The following is a 20,221-nucleotide window of genomic DNA, read 5'->3' on the forward strand; positions in this document are numbered from 1 at the left end:
AACAGCGGTGATTAAATACCACCAAAAGAAAGCTCTATTTGTGTGAAAAAAAGGACAAAAATTCCATATAGGTACAGTGTTGCATGACTGAGTAATTGTCATTTAAAATGTGAGAGCACTGAAAACTGAAAATTGGTCTGGTTAGGAAAGGGGTTTAAGTGCCCAGTGGGTAAGAGGTTAAAGAGGAACTGCAGTCTGCTCACAAAATTTGTAATAAAAACATCTTTGCCATTCTGAAGCTTCCCTCCCACCACTTTGCATATTATTTTATATATACTGTGATTCTGTGCTTGCCAAATATGCTTCAGAGATCTCTCTCCCTCCACTGAGTCTGGCTGCAGCCATTTTAACTGTGGGCAGCTGAAGCTGCTGCCTGTTCAGTTCCTGGATTTACAAAGACACACACCTCCAGCTCTGCAGCTCTGATTGGCCTTCTTATTACTCATCCCCCCCCTTTCTGGCAAACTCTCAAGCGTGAGAGAGAGAGCTGTGCATGATGTCATAAGCCTAGGCTAATGACCAGACAAGAAACAGGAATCGGGCAGTATAAAAGGTATTTATTGGCAGAAAAAAATGTTTTACTATCCAAAGTTAAAACAACAAGGGCAGAAGATTGAATAAAACTAAAACTACTTTTACACCTTTTATTAGGTTTTTGATTTGTTGCACATAGAGTGGGTCATTCACTGGATCACACTCCTTATTAGTTTTACACTCCATCCACTAGCGCAGTGGGGGCAGTTTTGGATTGAGGGCGGTTCATTAATTCAGATTACCCATTTTATAGTTAGAAGATTGAATAGCTGGAAAGATGAAAAAAATGACTAAACGTCCGCTTTAACTAATCATTTTTTTTGTATAATTCTCCTTTAAGGGGGCGTGGCAGGGGGGTCCTATGCCTAACTGTGCCTTCCCATCTCAAAGTTGAGAGGTATGTTATATGTACATGTGGTTTGTGAAAAGCACAGTCAACACTGAGAATGTTTCTTTCAGTCTACCAGTCAAAGAAACCAAACTGTTCCAACACTGCCCTTACACATCTATTCGCACACCCATTTGCAGCTATCACGTGCATGAAAGGCAGAAGAACACTCTCCTTGAACCTCTGAAAATGGTTCAATAAAGCTTAGTGACGAAGTGAAAAAAAATGCCCAAAAAAATGGAAATCTCGCAAGAGCCACCACAGAAGGCCTACAGGGCACGCGAGAATTGACTACATGCTAGTGAAACTCAAGTCTATTAGTGTGCTCGTGGTCCTGTAGCCTCGCGATATTTCCAGTTAGCGGCCAAGCCTCGCGAGATTTAGAGAGACGGCTGCTACCTGTGGGAAAACCAACACTCGCGAGATCTGGACGAGTATCCTGCTGCCTGTGGTAACGCAAGGCGGCCGCTTATCGCGGTGGAACCGTATTATTTCCCGCTGAAGTTCGTTCCCGGTGACGGGAACCTGCGCTCGAAACAGCTGAATGTGGTGGTGAGCGGACGGAGCCTGGAGGGAGGAAGAGTGCGGCAGCCTAGCAGTGAGGAAGGAAAGGCCGCCTCGTACTGACAGGACAGGAGAGGCCTGAAGTCATACTGTGTGTGTGTGTCAGGGAAGAGACCAAGTTCGCCTGGCACGAGGAGGGGGCACCAGCGGCCAGAGGTCATTGGCTACAGTGGTATGTGGTGTAGAGACCATTCCCCTGTGTGAGGACCACATCATTGCCTTTCGTTCAGCTGAAGCCTCCTTCATGTCCATCAGCAGAGCTTGTAGGAGATTCTGCGCTTACTCATTGTATGGATATTTCTCCTGCAACAGCATCCTGTTTATGAAGAGAGCTCGAGAAAGGACACAGCCCCCCTTCATTACCACCAGTGATTGTGCACCTACTCTTCATCACAATTCTGTGCCCGAGGAGCTTACAAAAAAGCTGGACATTAGAGCTTCCTGATACTGACATCTAAGTTACAGTTCTGTGGAACCGCATCAGATATTTAAAGGTTTAGTGGGGTCAGAAGAGAAGGGGATAAGTATTTATGCTTTGGAACTGTTGGTAAAGCATTGTCACTTTTTTGAGTTACGGCATGCGAAATTGGTAAAGAACCACTCAGTTACGGTTTTCACATCGGTCAAATTAAAATATATATTACAGCTGTTTTTAAGAAAAGTTCTGCTGTTACACAGGAGATTTATATGGAGGGAGGCTAGTGTAGTTCCCTTTTATCTACGGTGGCACTATACTACCTCTATCAGTGAGAGGAGTCAGACATTTTTGTAGATGTTAGAAAAACCAGGGTGAGAAGGACAATTTTTTTTTTTTTTTTTTTTTTGCCCGTAATTTTTTATTTTGGAATATTTTGCACAAGATTTCTCCCAGATCTTTCTTTTTTTGTGGGGAATACCCCTCCCCTCCCCCTTCCCTTTTTTGTTCTCCGCAAAGGAATGCCCAACCCAGTGCGGCATGGGAACAAAAAGGACGGCGGAGGATCTATGTCTAACATGCCGCAGAGCAGTGGCAGCAGTAATAATAAAGACCGGCTGAGGCCCAGTTCTAAACACAAGCGACATAAGGCCAAGCATCTCAGAGATTCTCCTCTTACATCTGAGCCAGTGGCACCTAACACACTAAAGCTTGTGGAATATGATGACATAAGCTCAGACTCTGATAGTTTCTCTGATGATGTTCCAACCAAAACAGAGAAACGAGAAAATGATGAGCGTAGGGGGGCTGAAAGAAGTGATAAGGTACATAGATCAAAGCATCGACATCAGCATAAACGCATTAAGGAAACTTTTAAAAGCAAGCAGTTGGAAAAAGAGCGTAAACCAGAAAAAAGTCAGGAAGTGATTGTGAGTAAATTACAAAGTTCCAAAGACAGGACATCCAGCGTAACCAAAAGGGTGGCTGAGGAGCAAGAGGATCATAACCGCAGTTCAAGAAGCAGCAACAAGGAGGTTCGGACAGCTAAAGTGCATAGGGAAAAATCACGGCGGGAGAAGGAGCTTAAGTCCGGTCACAAGGACCGCAGCAAAAGTCACCGCAAAAGGGACTCCTCCAAACGTTATAAAACATCAGACAGTCCTAAAAGAAAAGGACGTAGTCCACGAAGGAAGTATGGAAGCAGTCCACGACAAGAAGATAGCTATTCTGATGCCTCGGGTGGGCTGGACTATGATGGAAGTCCACAACGTTCACATGTTTCTTCCAACTATATTGAGGCTTACAAGAAAAATCTTGAAAGTCCAAGCTACAAAGAACCTTCTGCATACCAGAGCAATGCTCGCTCCCCCAGCCCATACAGCCGTAGACAGCGCTCATTGAGCCCGTACAGAAGGAGATCCTCAAGCTATGAGAGGGGAAGTGGCTCCTACAGTGGGCGATCTCCAAGCCCCTATGGGCGTAGACGGTCCAGTAGTCCTTTTGTTTCCAAGCGCTCAGTGAGTCGGAGTCCAGTGCCCAGGTATAATTTTTTTTTTTTGTTTGACATTTAGATCTTTATTTTCTAAGTTTTTATATTTATACACTTAAAATAAGCCTGTGTTTTGTCCGTGCAGGGAAAAGCAACAGGTTCACTGTAATGTAAGTCCCCCCCAAGTTATCTTTTCTTAAAGCAGAACATTTTCTCTCCAGTTGTGCAGTGTCCTGGTGCTCCCTGCCAGCCATTGACATCTTTGGACAGTCGGTTTCTGGCTACCGATCTTAGGCCTTTTTCATTGGCTGAGACTAGATGTCAGTCCTGTGCATTAATGGGTATTCATTCATCTCAGTATTGCTGAAATTGTATCGTGAGCAGAAAATGCACAGCCTAGAGTACAGGGTGTACAGGCAGGTAAAAAAAAAAACAAAAAACTTTAATGCAGAAGAAAAAAAAAATTTCTCTTCTGCATTAAACCCTTGCCCTCAAAGTTTCACTTTAACTTCATTTCACTCCAATTTTCTATGGTAAGAAGAAAAAGGAGGCCTTTGTAAACTGCAAATTATATCTTGGAGCTTACTTGGTTCTAAGGGCTCTTTTCCTGCTCCCATATGCACTGGATTTTTGTGCAGAAACATTTGAGCACTGTCATGTCATATAGTCTCTTGTAGCCAGGTATGTCATGTTGATGTTGGGCAAATGGGAGCTGTGTGTGCTGCCATTGAAACAAAGACCTTTTGTCAATGGCGTCAGTTTGAAATGCTCCTGAGTAGGGCTGCAACTAGCGATTATTTTCATAATCGATTAGTTGGCCGATTTATTGTTTCGATAAATCTGATAATCTAAAAAAAAGTGTGGTGTACAATGTTAAGTTAATATGTAAAGTTTAAAAAAAAAAGGCAATTTATTCTTAAGTACCTATATGCAGTGGTAAATATAAAGAACCAACTATATGGTTCGAGAGCAAAATCTCTAATCCACTCTGAGAATAACAGACAGAAGAGATGTGTGTGTATATTATTAGAAGTTGAATCTGGTAAATGTCATCAGACTCAGATTGTGAAACAGTGACAGTAATAAAATATATATTAATAATTAATACACCCAGAAGTAGGATATATGGGCATTATAAATAGGAGTCAGTCATGAAGCTATATGAAGGGGGGAAGGGAAATATAAGTCTTTTATTTTAAAGTAGTACTAAAAGCTGAGCTGAGACTTTTTTTTTTTTTTTTTCATGGATATGATCATTTTAAATATAATGCACAATACTGGTAAAAGTTTACTTTAAATGTAATTTGTAATGCCTTATATTACCTCCAGTCTATCAGCCTCCACCTTCTCTGGGTACAGATGTTGATCATTCCTGCTAGCCGCCCGCCGACTGTCATATGACGGCCAGGAGGCACGGCTCTCGTTCTGGGAAGGCGTCATATGATGCCCTCTCCTTCTCTGGCCACCAGAGGGCGCTCGCGCGTCACCGGCGGCAACCGCGCTTGCCCGCCGTGTCACTGGGCACTCGATGCGTGTGCCCGGCGTCCGCGATTGCCCAGTAACAAGGCAGGACTGTGGATCTGTGTGTATGTAAACACACAGATCCACGTCCTGTCAGAGAGGAGAGGAGACCGATGTGTGTTCTCAGTATAGAGCAACACCGATTGGTCTCCTTCCCTTGTGAGTCCCCTCCCCCTTCAGTTAGAAACACTCCCTAGGAACATAATTAACCCCTCGATCACCCCCTAGTGTTAACCCCTTCCCTGCCAGTCGCATTTATACATGAATCAGTGCATTTTTATTGCACGGATCGCTGTATAAATGTGAATGGTCCCAAAAATGTGTCAAAAGTGTCTGATATGTCTGCCAAAATATCGCATTCACGATAAAAATCGCAGATCGCCGCCATTACTAGTAAAAAAATAAATAAATAAAAATGCTATAAATCTATCAATCAATATACGCTTATTGCGATTTTTTTTTTTTTTTATACCAAAAATATGTAGAAGAATACATTGGACATTTATTATAGCAAAAAGTAAAAAATACTGTTTGTTTTTTTTTTTTGTTTGTTTTTTTTCAAACTTGTCACTCTTCTTTTGTTTATAGCGCAAAAAATAAAAACAGCAGAGGTGATCAAATACCACTAAAAGAAAGCTCTCTATTTTTGGGGAAAAAATAATAAAAATTTAGTTTGGGTCCAGCGTCGCATGACCACGCAATTGTCATTCAAAATGTGACAGCGCTGAAAGCTGAAAAATGGCTTGGGCAGGAAGGGGGTGAAAGTGCACTGTATTGAGATGGTTAAAGTGTTTTTTTTTTTTGTTCTTAAAACAACAAACATGTCATACCTGCGCTGTGTAATGGTTTTGCACAGAGAAGCCCTGATTCTCCTATTCTGGGGTCCCCCACCAGCGATTCTGGCTCCTCCTGCTTTCAGAGTGCCCAAATAGCAAGCTGCAAGGTAAAAAAAATTCTGCTTTTTAGAACCACTCACTTCTTGCCCAGGACTACATGCCCCATGAGGCATTGCTCCTCACACATTCACAAGTTCTCAGGCACTTCCTGACATGTATGGATCGTGTACTGAGCGATATGTATTTTGCACTGTATTTCCTGCTAGATAAACAAACAATGCATTCTGTATGCAGGCCAACTAATCGGATGGCCGATTAATCGATTATAAAACTGGTTGACAACCATTTTAATCGATTAGTTGTCAATTGATTAGTTGTTTCAGCCCTACTCCTGAGATCTTTCAGAATGCAGTGATTGGTGCGTTTAACCTGCTGTTGACCTCCTCCTGGTCTGGCTTTGACTTGCTTCAAGCGGGTTTTACATATTCTTAGACTTGCAGGAAATGCAAAACTTTTTTGAAGTGAATATAATCTTGTTGACACATACCCTAAACTTCTTTTTGCATGGACAACTTTAATGTTCACTTTAACCTGCTAATAAACCCAAAGACAAACCTTTAATATATTACAGCTTACGAATCCTTAAGAGTAACTCCACTTTTCCAGAGTAAAGAACAGCCTCCTCTGGGTAATCTGTGTACTTTCAAAGGATTTTAACAAACTTTGTTGAGTCCTACCTAACAGTTCCACTGCATTTATTGGATATTGATTCTGAATGAGAGTAACTAATTCATCTTAGTCATATGGTGCAGTGTCTGCATCCCCTTAAACATGAATAACCCTTGAGTAGCTCAACAAAAATTAATTTTTCTCGAATCGTCTTTCAGGGCAGCATCCGAGATAGGCTCCTCCTCCCTGAAACAGGAAACATTAGTCCACCATTATAAATTTCACAGTCTTACCTGCGTGCCTCAGTTGTTTGTGTTTCCTGCGGACCCACAGAAGCTGCAAAAGAAATGTTTATTATTTTACCTTGTCTCTGTGCTAGTTGCAGGAGACCCCCTGCCAGCATCCCATTCAGCCCAGCGGGCCTTGGGAGGGCGAGCAGGAGCAGCAGATTTGACTTGCTCTGCCTGAGATTTCACCCCTATAGAGGGGTCTGCAATCATCCCCCCCCCCCCCCCCCTTCAAGCTGGAACAAATATACTGACATTTTTTTCCCCACACCGCATGCTGGAGGGACCTGCTGCTGCTTCAACCCGGATGGCTGGTGATCTGGTTTTGCCCCTGAGCCTCAGGACGCACTAGGATCCACAGATGGTGCCGCGCGGGTAGGTGTCAGTCTTTTACTCTGTTTACCTACCGTCCGTCCACTTGACCCCCCCCCCCCCGTGTCCTCCGCACCCAGCAGAGCTGTTTTTTTTCCTCCGGGAGGCTCTGCGGGGTCTACCAAGATGGCGCAGATCTCGCTTCCGGTAACGCGGTTCCTGACGGCGGCCATTTTCCCCAAGTCCGGAGACTTCTAGGGGAAATTACAGAGCGGGCACTGGGTGACATCACCCAGGAGGCAGGAATTTAAAAAAAGAAAAGGCAGCAGAGTCCCTCTCCCTAATGAAATCTCAGGAAGGAGGGCAACAGCGGCATGTGCAGGTACATCCACCAACCTGCACGGGGTCAGCTGGGGGCGGGGCCGGAGCTTAAACAGGAAGCAGTTAAAAAGGCTCCTCTAAGCAGAGGATCCTGGTGGCTGACCATGTCTGATGCTTCTCCACCCTGCCCTGCAGATTCTGCAAGCCAGGCAGCTCCAAGGTAAGCCAGAATACTCCAGGGTCACTTCTGTCTTAAACCTCACTGAAAAAACTGCCCATTTTTGGGCAGTCTTTAACCACCTTCCTCTAAGGGGACCTTTGTGTGCTTGATTTCAGGCAAAGACCCTAGAGGAAAGGAAAACAAAAAGCAACATAACATGTGCTTCGTGCAGCCACTGGTTTTCACCTGAATGGAAAAAGCCCCTATGCCAAAAATGCATAGACAAAATGGTGGCCAAAGAGTCGCAAGGTTACCTGCGAGAACTACTCAGCTCTTTTAAAAAAGAGATAAAGAGCACCATGGCACCGCTACGCTCAGCAATTGAGAAGTTTTAAACCCCTACAAATGTCAGTCAGGCCAGTACCCCATCTACCAGCAGAACATGCGTTCCTTCAGATAACTGGGAACAGGCAGAACGACAGAAACAGACTCTGAGGAGGAAGATCCGGCTTCAGAGGGCAACTTATTTCTCTCAGAAGACATGGATAACCTTCTCAAAGCTATAGCAGACACGCTAGGTATTAAAGAACAAAAAAACGCAGAGCTCACTCTGCATGACAAGATGTATAAAGGGCTACAACCCAGGAAACCTAGAACATTTCCTGTACACCAAACTCTTAAAGATATTGTCAAAAAAGAGTGGGAAGACCCAGAGAGAAAACATCATACTAGCTGCGGTCAAGCGCAGATATCCATTTGCAGAGACAGACACCAAAACCTGGGCTAAATGCCCCAAAGCGGATACCTCTCTGGCAAAAGTCACAAATAAATCTGACTTTACCTTTGACGACACGGGTATCTTAAGCGACCCCATGGACAAGAAAATAGAAGCCCTTTTAAGGAGGGCCCGGGAAGCAGAGTCTGCGAACCTGAATCCGGCTATAGCTTCCACCTGCACAGCCCGCACCTTGCTAATCTTGCTAACCCAGCTTCAGGAACTACTGGAAAGTGACACACCTAGGGAAGAATTAATAAAAACCATCCATACACTAACCAGAGCGGCAGCTTTTCTGGCAGATGCCTCAGCTAAAACCGTCAGAATATCTTCAAGGGCCACAGCACTACTCGACTACTATCCCTTCTAAGAACAGTAATTAATTAAAATAATAGTTGCGCTGATATTAACCTCCCAGGCAATCTGTGCACAGTTAATAAATAAAACAATCCCTCCACATTAAAAAATAAAATTAGAATAAATCAAAATATATAAGGGTCTGGTCAGGTCAAAACACTAAACCAATAAGTAATGATCTTATACTCCACAGAGTAAATCACAAGCAACCGCCTGTGATATCCGGTATGTACACATATAAAAAAATAAATACATATCATCCGAAATAGTCTCATATAGTAATCTCATATGGTTAGGAAATTCCAAGTTAAAATTATCTGTTGAAAGCCATTCTCAATTATAGATAGTATGCTTTATAATTGGGCAGAAGATAGATCTATTCACAAAGATCTCCCAAATTTTCTATATATTTCTATATACTTCACTGACTCCTACTGACGTGTAGTATTGAGGCCGGTCAGCAGCTTGTTAGGAGTGGTGTGAGGACTCACCACGCCCCAAGCAGCTTATTGTTTTTTCTTCATCCAGGCATTTACTATCCAGGCTCATGTGAGTGTATCCAGTGAAGTGTTACTATTTCAAAGTAATTGCTTACTGTGCAATGATGTCCTTTCTGTTTATTTCACATATTTGCAATAACTGAGAACATTCATCCGGAAACCCTCAGAATATATAGAAAATTTGGGTGATCTTTGTGAATAGATCTATCTTCTGCCCAATTATAAAGCATACTATCTATAATTGAGAATGGCTTTCAACAGATAATTTTAACTTGGAATTTCCTAACCATATGAGATTACTATATGAGACTATTCGAATGATATGTATTTATTTATTTATATGTGTACATACCCGATATCACAGGCGGTTGCTTGTGATTTACCCTGTGGATTATTGGTTTAGTGTTTTGACCTGACCAGACCCTTATATATTTTGATTTATTCTAATTTTATTTTTTAATGTGGAGGGATTGTTTTATTTATTAACTGTGCACAGATTGATTGGGAGGTTAATATCAGCGCAACTATTATTTTAATTAATTACTTGGTATAGGTGTCTGAGCACTTTTTAAAGTTTGCAGCTTTTATTATTTATTTTTTCCAGTCACATTTTAGATATTTCACAGGATTTATTCTCACTATATCCATTTCAGCGCTTTAGTACATTTTTGCATTTGCACCTTCTAAGAACAGATTGTGCGGAATTCCTTTCACTGGAGAACTACTGTTCGGCTCTGAACTAAAAACTGTACTAGACAGGACCACAGCAAGGGTTTTCCCCAAACCAAAAAGAAACAAGGTAAGGCGCCCTTTCAGCAGTTCTAAAAATTCAACAAGCCGGGAGCAAAGAAGTGCTGGGGACAACAAAACAAAAAAAGGCAAGGATGAATTCATCCTCAAGCCTCATAACCCAAAGAACAAAAAACAATGACTGTCATCAGGTAGGGGGCAGTCTCGCAGCTTTTTCCCACCAGTGGATGGAAGCAACAAAAAACAAATTCATCATACGCACCATAACGGATGGCTACGTAATAGAATTTTCCACTCTCCCCCCAACCAAATACCTAGTAACCATGCTACCAAAGGACGAAGATCGAGCAAAGGCCTTTTTAGAATCCCTGGAGAATCTACCAGATCAAAAAAGTGATTCGCCAAGTACCTCCAAGAAGAGGAACAAAGGGGGTTTTATTCCCATATCTTTACAAAGAAAAAAACGTCAGGCAAGCTAAGGCTCATACTGAACCTCAAGCCACTCAACAGAGGAATAAAATGGAAAAAATTCAGAATGGAGTCTATTTACTTGATCAGAAACATCCTACCACGGGAGACATTCATGGCGACAATAGACCCACAGGATGTCTACCTACATGTCCTCATAAAGGAGGATCATCAAAAATTCCTGAGGTTCGCAATACAAGGGCCAGCAACCACTCTGCACCTGCAATATACAGCTCTCCCATATATATATATATATATATATATATATATATATATATATATATATATAATTTTTTTTTTTTTTTTTTTTTACACCATACATCAATTTTTTTATATATCAATTCTTGTTATTTATTCACTTGAAGCGATTTGCTGTGGACTTACATGGGGACATTGTTTAATGTTTAATTTTAAAATTAGCTCCTTTAGCTATCCAGCTATTCAGCACGTTATTTGGTGTTATTAATATCACTGTTCTCTATTGTTAATGAATTTTATTTATTTTTTATATATTTCAGATTCAATTTCTTTAGCACTTTGCTGCACTTTAGTGTGTATGGTTTAGATTTATAACACAGAGAATATTTTTCATTTATTTATCGTTTTTATTTCTTATTTAATATATTTTCACTACTTTTGAACAGCGCCAATTCCCCTGTAATAGTATTTCCTTGTCTTTTGAACCTCACTGAGGTGATGTTCTTTGTCGGGGGGGGGGCTGCAGTTCCTTTTTCCTAAGCGCGGAAATTTGTTTTGTTTAAAAAACAAACCGATTCCCAACAGAGGGATAATCCCAACTATTCTCGATTTCCTACAAGATGGAGCAGACAAAAATATCTCCCAAGGTACACCTGAAGGTACAAGTGGCAGCGCTCTCCTCGTTCATGGACACCAGACTTGCAGAGGATCCGCTGATAAAGCGATTCCTAATGTTACTCAAAAGAGCTACACTGGCTAAAATGAATAGAACTCCAACTTGGGACATGTCCACGGTGCTTAGAGGGTTTCTCTTCCCTCCATTCCAACCGATGGAAGATAGCTCAGACAAAAACCTCACTCTAAAAATGGCACTTCTTGTGGCCCTAGTATCAGCCAGAAGAGCGAGCGAAATTCAAGCTCTGTCTATAATAGAACCATACTGCCTAATACATTTAGACAAGATAATTCTCTCGCCAGACCCGCCAGACCCAAGGTCTCTTCAACGTTCCCTAGAACCCAAAATATCATCATCCCTTGGCTTCCAAAAACAATGGACAGCAAAAAAAGAGACGCTTACAGCAAATTCGATGTGAGAAACTCACTCATAACATACCTCGAAAGAACAAAGGATTGCCGAAGAACGACCTCTTTTTGTCCTCTATGCGGGAATTGACAAAGGGAAACAGGCATCCAAGAATACCGTCAGCAGATGGATAAGAATGGCCATTCAGACGACTTATGAGGCACAACTTCTCACACCTCCAAGCCGCATCAGAGTGCACACAACCAGAGCCTGGGCAACCTCGGTCGCAGAGAAAGCAGGGGGAACTCTGGAGCAGATCTGCAGGGCAGCGACATGGTCAAGCTTCAGTACCTTTGTAAGGCACTACCGTATAGACCAGCTGTCCGACCAAGACCAGACATTTGGTCGCAAGGTGCTCCAGTCTCCCCACCCTAGTAAGTATTGCTTGATACATCCTCTCGGATGCTGCCCTGGAAGACGATTTGAGAAAATAGAGTTAGGTACCTGGTAACTCTCTTTCTAAGAAGTCTTCCAGGGCAGCACTAGTTCCTACCCTTAAACGACAAATACCAGGTACAATGGGAGAGCTTTAAGCTTACTGAGATTTCCTTTGGTGCTTTAATACAACTGAGGCAAGCAGGTAAGACAGTGAATTTTATAATGGTGGACTAATGTGTTTCCTGTTTCAGGGAGGAGGAGCCTATCTCTCGGATGCTGCCCTGGAAGACTTCTTAGAAAAAGAGTTACCAGGTACCTAACTATTTTTGTTGCAGAGGATACGTAAAACCTGATTTTATATTTTAGAGCAGAGCTCTTCACCCAAGCAGGAATTTACATTTATGGGGGTTTTATGTACACCAACTGTATAAAGAATGCCTCCAGATTGGCATATTGCTTTGCATTTTACATAAAATTACAGTGGTTTGTAAAGGTAGAGTAATTTTTAATAGCATTAAATTACAGGATGGCTTGTATAGCATTTGTATATGCTGTGTATTTTTTACTTGCTACTTTTTTCCAACTGTTAAATGTGGTAGCTACATTCGTTTTACATTTTTTAGGCTTGTCTCCCTTTTTTTTTTTTTCTTGTAATCCAGCCAATAACACACTGTTCTCATCTTAGGGTGTTTCCATACCACTGGAGCAGCAATGGAGACGCCTTTTGCACAGCAGCATTGTCAATCTGGGAAGGGAGTTGGAGTAGTAGATTTGTATAGACCTGACTTCCAAAATAAAGCTGAAGTCCTGCTACCACTTTTTAAGCAGGCCCCATTCACACGGGGATTAGCTGCGCGCCCCCAGCAGAACCAGCTTTTACCAGCACGGGGATGCATGCAACACCTGTGCATCACCATGCTGGTAAAAGATGGCACTGAAAGGGGAACACAGCTAATCTTCCTGTGTGAATAAAGGGTCTTAGAGCAACAGTTTTTCCTTTTTTGGAATAAAAAGAATGAGGGGGCAGAGAGGCTGCAGTTGGTGTGTGAGAACTGATTGAATGAAAGGAACACACTGCTTTCACACAGTAGAAGAACTGTGTTCTGAATAGACCAGCTCTGTTCTGAGCTCTCTTCCACCCCCCCCCCCCCCCCCCTTCCCGACACAAATTTATCTTGTGTCTGAAAAATTCTTAGAAGTTGCTCATGCTGATAAAAGAGGAACAAAGCACCAGAGATAAAGGACATTTAGAGTGTTGGAGAGAGAGAGAGAGGTAAACACAGTTATGTGCTTTGCTCAGATTCCATGACTGAGGTTTACAACCACTTTGAATTTTTGGGGAACAATGTGCCCACTTGCAAATTAACCACTTGCCGACTGCCGCACACACATATACGTCGGCAGAATGGCTCGTACAGGCAAATGGGCGTACCTGTACGTCCCTTTGAATTTGCCACCTTGCGGGCGCGCGCTGCATGACGCGGGTTCCGCACACTCGATGTTCGCTGGCGGCCTGCGATCGCGAGATGGAGAGGCAGAATGGTGACATAACAGGGATCTACTGCTCCCTGTCATTGGGAGCAGTGATCTCTGTCATGTCAGTGGTAGCCCATCCCCCACAGTTAGAATCACTCCCTAGGACACACTTAACCCCTTGATCGCCCCCTAGAGTTTAACCCCTTCCCTTCAAAAAATAAAAACCGATTTTGTTTGGGTACAACGTTGCATGACCGCGCAATTGTCAGCTAAAGCTACGCAGTGCCGAATCGCCAAAAATGCTCTGGTCATGAATGGGGTAAATCCTTCTGGGGCTGAAGTGGTTAAGTTAGAACCTCTCTTAGACCTGTCAGCAGAATCATTTAAAAGGGGACGTGGGTAGAAAGAAAGCTTTTCTTAAAGTGGAGTGCCACCCTAAAATAAAAAATAGCGTGAAAAATCTTAAAAAAAAAAAAAAAAAAAAAAAAAACAAAATTTGAAAAAAAAAAAATGTTTTTGTAAACTTACCTGAACCCTTGTTGCTAGGCAGTCCTCCTAATCTGCCTCTTCCTGTTCCGCGGCGTGTCCTGCTCCTCGGTGAGCGGCCCCGTTGCCTTCTGGGAACTGTGTGTGTTCCCAGAAAACCACGGGACCATTGACAGAGCGCCGTGCCGCTTGCGCGTGCGCAGTGGGAAACTGGCAGTGAAACTGCAAGGCTCCACTGCCTGTTTCCCTTAGTTAGGATGGCGGTGCCGGGACCCAAGGGACGGGTCGGCCTTGGGCGGCCGACATCGTGGGCACCCAGGACAGGTAAGTGTACTTATTTAAAGTCGGCAGCTACAGTGTTTGTAGCTGCTGACTTTAAAAAAAAAAAAATTTCCTGGCCGGAAGCCTACTTTAAAGCAATGTGGCAAAGGCTATATTGCTTTATGTACAGTACATGCTAGCAAGATTCTTTGGGTAAGACTGGTGTGATCATGCATTTACAAATTTGGGTGTTGAATTTTTTTTTATTTCTTTACATATGCTAGATTTTGTGACTTTTGAGGCATTTTGAACTCTGCTTGTACAGTGGTTTGCTGCCATTAAATGGGAACCTTCTGGGTATAAACATGAAAACTGTTAGGCCTCATGTACACTGCTGCTGGTAAACGGATGTTCAGAGACAGTTGGCTGCTTTTTTCAGCTGCCCCTGAACTCATCCGATGTTATCTTATGTGTACATGTACACCGGTTCATTTAACCACTTCAATACAGGGCATTTTCACCCTCTTCCTGCCCAGGCCAATTTTCAGTTCTCAGCGCTGTCGCACTTTGAATGACAGTTGCGCGGTCATGTAACACTGTACCCAAATGGAATTTTTTATTAATTTTTTCCCCACAAATAGAGCTTTCTTTTGGTGGTATTTAATTATCTCTGTGATTTTTGTTTTTTTTTTTTTGTTTTTTTGTTTTTTTGCGCTATAAACAAAAGAAGAGCGACAAGTTTGAAGAAAAAACACTATTTTTTACTTTTTGCTATAATAAATATCCCAATTTTTTAAAAACAAATTTTTTCCTTAGTTTAGACCGATATGTATTCTTCTACATATTTTTGGGGGAAAAAAACGCAATAAGCGTATATTGATTTGCGCAAAAGTTATAGTGTCTACAATATTGGGGATAGTTTCATGGCATTTTTATTATTTATTTTTTGTTTTTTTACAAGTAATAGCGACTATCTGGGTTTTTTGTCATGACTGTGACATTGCGGCGGACATATCGGACGCTTTTGACCCCATTTTGGGACCTTTTACATATATACAGTGATCAGTGCTAAAAAATTGCATTGATTACTGTATAAATGTCACTGGCAGGGAAGTGGTTAACACTAGGGGGCGATCAAGGGGTTAACTGTGTTGCCTAGGGAGTGATTCTAACTGTAGGGGGAGGGGACTCACAAGGGGAGGAGACCAATCGGTGTTCCTCCGTACATGGAACACATGATCGGTCTCCTCTCACCTGACAGGACATGGATTTGTGTGTTTACACACAGATCCATGTCCCGGCTCTGTTACCGGGCAATTGCTGGTGCCCGGCGGACATCACGGCCGCCGGGCATGCACATCGGCTCCCGAGTGACGCGGCAGGCACGCGCCCCCCAGACGACCGGGAAGCCCAGGACGTCATATGACGCCCACCCAGGATGGGAGATCCCACCTGCGGACGTCATATGACTATGGGCAGTACTGAAGTAGTTAATGGTTTTTATGCTGTTGCATTTATAGGCCTTTCTTTGAAGGCAAAAAAATTAGTTCAGACGCCAAAGTTTTTGACGTTTCAGACGCTAAACGCAGTACCAACTTTTTGCCGCGGTTTCGTTTATAAACATTTTTACTGGTGCCCTATTTTTTAACATTACAAAACTTTAAAATGATAGCAAATGATGAAAACACCAAAAAATTTTTTTTAAAAATTGTAATTGCTTGCTATGCTTCATAGACCATTTATATACCCCTAATGAGCATGAGCCAATCTAATACACCACTAGCATTGCTGTTAGCCAAAGTATATTTGGAATTTGACCTATGAATTTGACCGATGTTAGATTTCAACCAGATGACCCCACCATTGAGCTTCATCCCGACTTGATCAAACATAGTTGCATGAAATTTAGGGTTTCCCATTAGGGTTTGGGGTTATGGTTAGGGTTTTTGCTTTGAAGAACAAGTTTAGGGTTATGGTAAGTGTTAAGGTTTCCACTTAGGGTTTCCGGTTAGGGTTTCCCATTAGGGTTAGGGGGTTATGGTTTTCCCCTTGACCAACAAGTTAGGGTTAGGGTTAATTTAAAAATATTTAAAAAATTGCAATTAAAATTTGCATAAAAAAGACAAAATTAATTAATAAAAAAAAAATGAAGTTACACATACAGCTTTAAAAAAATGAAACAAAATTCTAATCGCAATTTAAAAATTAAATATATAAAAAAAAAAAAATTGCAATTCAATTTTGCTTAAAAAAATAAAAAAAAATGAAATTAACCACTTGCGCACACACAGCTTATAATACAAAATATACAGCTTATAATATAAAATAAACAAAACATATACTAATCAATTGCAATTTAAAAATATATTATAAATATATTAAAAAATGTTCATTTTTTCCTCACATATGCTCATTATGGGATCCATAGTAAAAGCACCGAAATTGAGTATAAGTATATATAAGTATTGAGTAACAAGTATACTGCTGCTCTCTCAGCTGCTGCTACTCACTCTGGTCTCACAGAATGGCTGTAATAGTTAAATAATACTGTTTTTTGGGCTTTGGGAGGGTCCTTAAACGCTCCTAGATGCAAACACGGCAAAACAGGCTTTTTTTTTTTAAACGCCGGTTTGAAGCTGTCAAAAAATTCGTTCAGAGGAGGTTGCCTCAGCGTTCCGTGTACATTAAGCCTCATGCCCATGGACGTTTTTACAGTCGCTTTTTTGAGCGTTTTTTGCAACTTAAAAACGCCTCTTCGTGTTTAGCCTGTGGCCTCATGCCCACCATGGTGTTTTTGAGCTGTAAATGGCATAGCCGTTTTTAAGCTGGGAAAAAAAAACCCAGGACCAGTGCGTTCTGAGGCTCCAGCGCTAGAGCTGTAAAAAACGTCAGACGCCGGCAAAAGGTGGTAAACACGATTTAACGAGGCTTAACGCTGTTAAGCCTCGTCCGGTGTTTCTGTCTCTATTCAAAATCAATGTTCCCCTATGCGACTTGTGTGCTGAGAAATTTGAGGGGGGAACCCAGCGAAAATTTAAAGAAATTTGTGTGAGCTTCCCCCCTAAGACGATACCAGACCCTTCGGTCTGGTATGGATCCTTTTTTTTTTTTTTTTTTTTTTTTTTTTTTTTTTAAGTTTTTTGTTTTTTGTGGAAAATTCTTTTTATTCACAGTTTTAAACAAACAACAATAACAAAACCCCACCCATATACCCCCTCCCTCCTCTCTTTTGTGCAATGTTAAATATAATCACTTGCCCTTCGGCATACTCAGATCATTTTTAACAATACAAATTTAAATGAGATCTAAAGCAGTGGCCAGAATCAATCGGTAACTATAAAGGCCGTCAGACCTCTACAATTAGTGCATGCTCCCTTTTTCCAAAATCTGGTCCATCAGTTATACATTCATTTATACAGTATCATCCGAGGAGAGCCAGCATTGCCATACCTTCTCAAATTTTTTAGGGCATCCTCTGCTTAGGTAAGTGGCCTTATATAACAGTAATGCTTTATTCACTATGCCTTTCCAAAAAGCCAAGGATGGGGCTTCAGGTTTTTTCCAGCATAAAGGGATGGCTTTGCATGCATAAAACAAGGTGAGGGAGAGCATGGTTCTTTGTGCCCTCAGTGGAGCTATTTCCTCCACCATGCCCAGCAGACACACCGAAATCGTCATAGGGACAGATAATGAGATCAGTCCCTGAATGGTTTTGGTAACTCCCCTCCAAAATACCTGTATGGATTGACATTGCCAGAATACATGGTCAAAGTCTGCCCCGGCTGCGGTACAACGCTAGCAGGTTGCTTCATCCAAACCATAGATGCTGGCTAGTCTTGCTGAGGTATTATATACCCTGTGGAGTATTTTAAATTGAATATATCGATCACGGGCTGATACTAGGACCTGAAAAGGGTGGTCCCACGTATCATCCCCATCGTCCCCTTGAAAATTGGGGACTAATGAGCACCATTTCTCTCTACATTTACTGAGTGCTTGAGGTCTTTAAGCAAATAATTCTTTGTTTGTTTCTGATAGCGTCTTTTGCACAGACTCGCCACAGAGCAACTGCTCCAGAGGCGAGGGTTGAAGTACCACCATGCCTGTGCCAAATTGTGCAACGAACGCATGCCTCATCTGCAGATAGCGGAAAAAGTACCAATTTTGGGTGATCATGCCTATCCTTCAATTGATTAAAAGAGAGCAGCCTCCCCGCCCCCCCACCCCTTTATGTTCTTTAATTTCTTGACGCCAACTTTGGCCTATATTATCGGATTTGGGATTTCGCTGAAATGGGATAGCCTGGGATTGAACCACAATGGCGTGTCTGGTGACCAAGCCTCTGTATCAGATTGCATTAGCACCCTTGTTCCACGCGCGATTAGTTACGCGAATGGAACCGGTCAAGGGCACCGCTGCCTGTGGTCCTCTGTACACTAGATAGCAAAGACTCTCATATGATCCCATTAAAGCAGCTTCCAGAACTGTCGCTGCATCGCTACTGTCTCTTACTAACCAACGCCTGGCAAACACCATCTGCCCTGCAACAAAATATTTAAACAGGTCAGGAAGAGCTAATCCTCCCTGTCCATAGGGTTCTTGTAATGTACGGAGACCTACTCTAGGATGTCCGGAGCCCCATAGAAATGAACCAAACAGGCTGTTTACGCGCCGAAGGAAAGAGCAGGGGACCCAAATGGGAGTATTGCGTAGAAAATACAAAAACACTGGTAATATCTTCATTTTAAGGAGGTTCACCCTACCCATTAAGGAGAGTGGTAGATGTTTCCAGGCCTCCAATTGTATTTTAACCTTCGTGAGCAGTGGCATTAGATTAAATGTCAAGTAGTCTGTAACTTTGGGGATATACGTACACCCAAATATTTTAATTCAGAGACCCAAGCAATAGGAACCAAAGGTGATGCCCGTGCTTATGCTGCATCGTCAATAGCCATGATATTGGATTTTTTTAAAGCCGGGGAAAGTGGGCAGCCCTGTTGCGTTCCTCTACCCACCGAAAACTGCGGAAACTGAGGTGCCTATCTTGATCGTTGCCTTGGGGGAGCTGTACAAGATCGATATCCATGTAAGAAACACCTCTCCAAACCCCATATGCCGCAACACCGTAGACATGTAGTACCAGTCCACCGAATCGAAGGCTTTAGCCATATCTAAGGACACTATCACCCTGGCTGCTGGTTTGGTATGATTAATTTGTAGGTGTGCAAACAACCTGCGAAGGTTTGTATCAGTGGACTTCTGGAGTATGAAACCAGTTTGGTCTATGTCTACCAGTATTGTTATTACCTTTGATAGTTTTGTGGTCAGTATTTTAGTAAGGATTTTAAGGTCCTGGTTGAGGAGAGCTATTGGTCTGTAAGAGGAGCAGCTCAGGGGGTCCTTATCTGGTTTGGGCAACAAGACCACCTGTGCCTCCATGAGAGAATCAGGTAACGTCTTATGTTTCAAACAAAGGTGAAATAACGTCTTAAGTCTTGGCACCAGGATCTCCAAGTGTGACCTGTACCATTCAATGTAAAAACCATCCGGCCCTGGCGATTTGTGTGGTGGGAAGGATCTTATAGCAGTTTCTATATCTTTTTAAGTGATCTCTATGTCTAGACTGTTTTGTTCTGACTCCGACAGTCTTGGTATACATATAGAAGTAAGCAAGGATTCAAAATCCTGTTTGTTATATATATGTCGGGATAGGCATGTAGAGTGTACTGTAGTAGTCTACAAATGTGTCAAGAATATCGCCTGGGTCTGAGTGCCTTGAGAATCAGTGATGCAGGGAATACTGGTCTGAACTCGCTGCTCTGCAACCAACATAGCCAAAAGCTTCCCATTCTTGTCTCCCTGCTCGAAGAGGGACTCAGTCCTCCTCGCCCACGAAGTGTGTGTTAATTCAGTAAAATGCAATGTCAGAAGATGGTGCGCCTCGAGCAATTCAATGTAAATAACATCTGGTCGCTTGCATGGGCTGCCTCAC

The 20,221-nt window shown here is 42.3% G+C and overlaps 1 protein-coding gene across 7 annotated transcripts in view; it reads left to right on the forward strand.

Moving 5' to 3' along the window:
* Positions 1–1,310: 1,310 nt before the first annotated feature.
* CDK12 (cyclin dependent kinase 12) overlaps positions 1,311–20,221 on the forward strand; it is a 480,052-nt gene continuing 461,141 nt past the window's right edge. For all 7 annotated transcript variants that reach the window (XM_073608346.1, XM_073608342.1, XM_073608343.1 and 4 more), the window contains exon 1: positions 1,311–3,441. In XM_073608346.1, coding sequence (XP_073464447.1) covers positions 2,423–3,441 — 1,019 coding nt within the window. In that variant the 5' untranslated portion in view covers positions 1,311–2,422. The remainder of the gene's footprint in view (positions 3,442–20,221) is intronic.

Source organism: Aquarana catesbeiana, linkage group LG12, assembly GCF_042186555.1.
Source record: "Aquarana catesbeiana isolate 2022-GZ linkage group LG12, ASM4218655v1, whole genome shotgun sequence".
Lineage (NCBI taxonomy): Eukaryota > Metazoa > Chordata > Amphibia > Anura > Ranidae > Aquarana > Aquarana catesbeiana.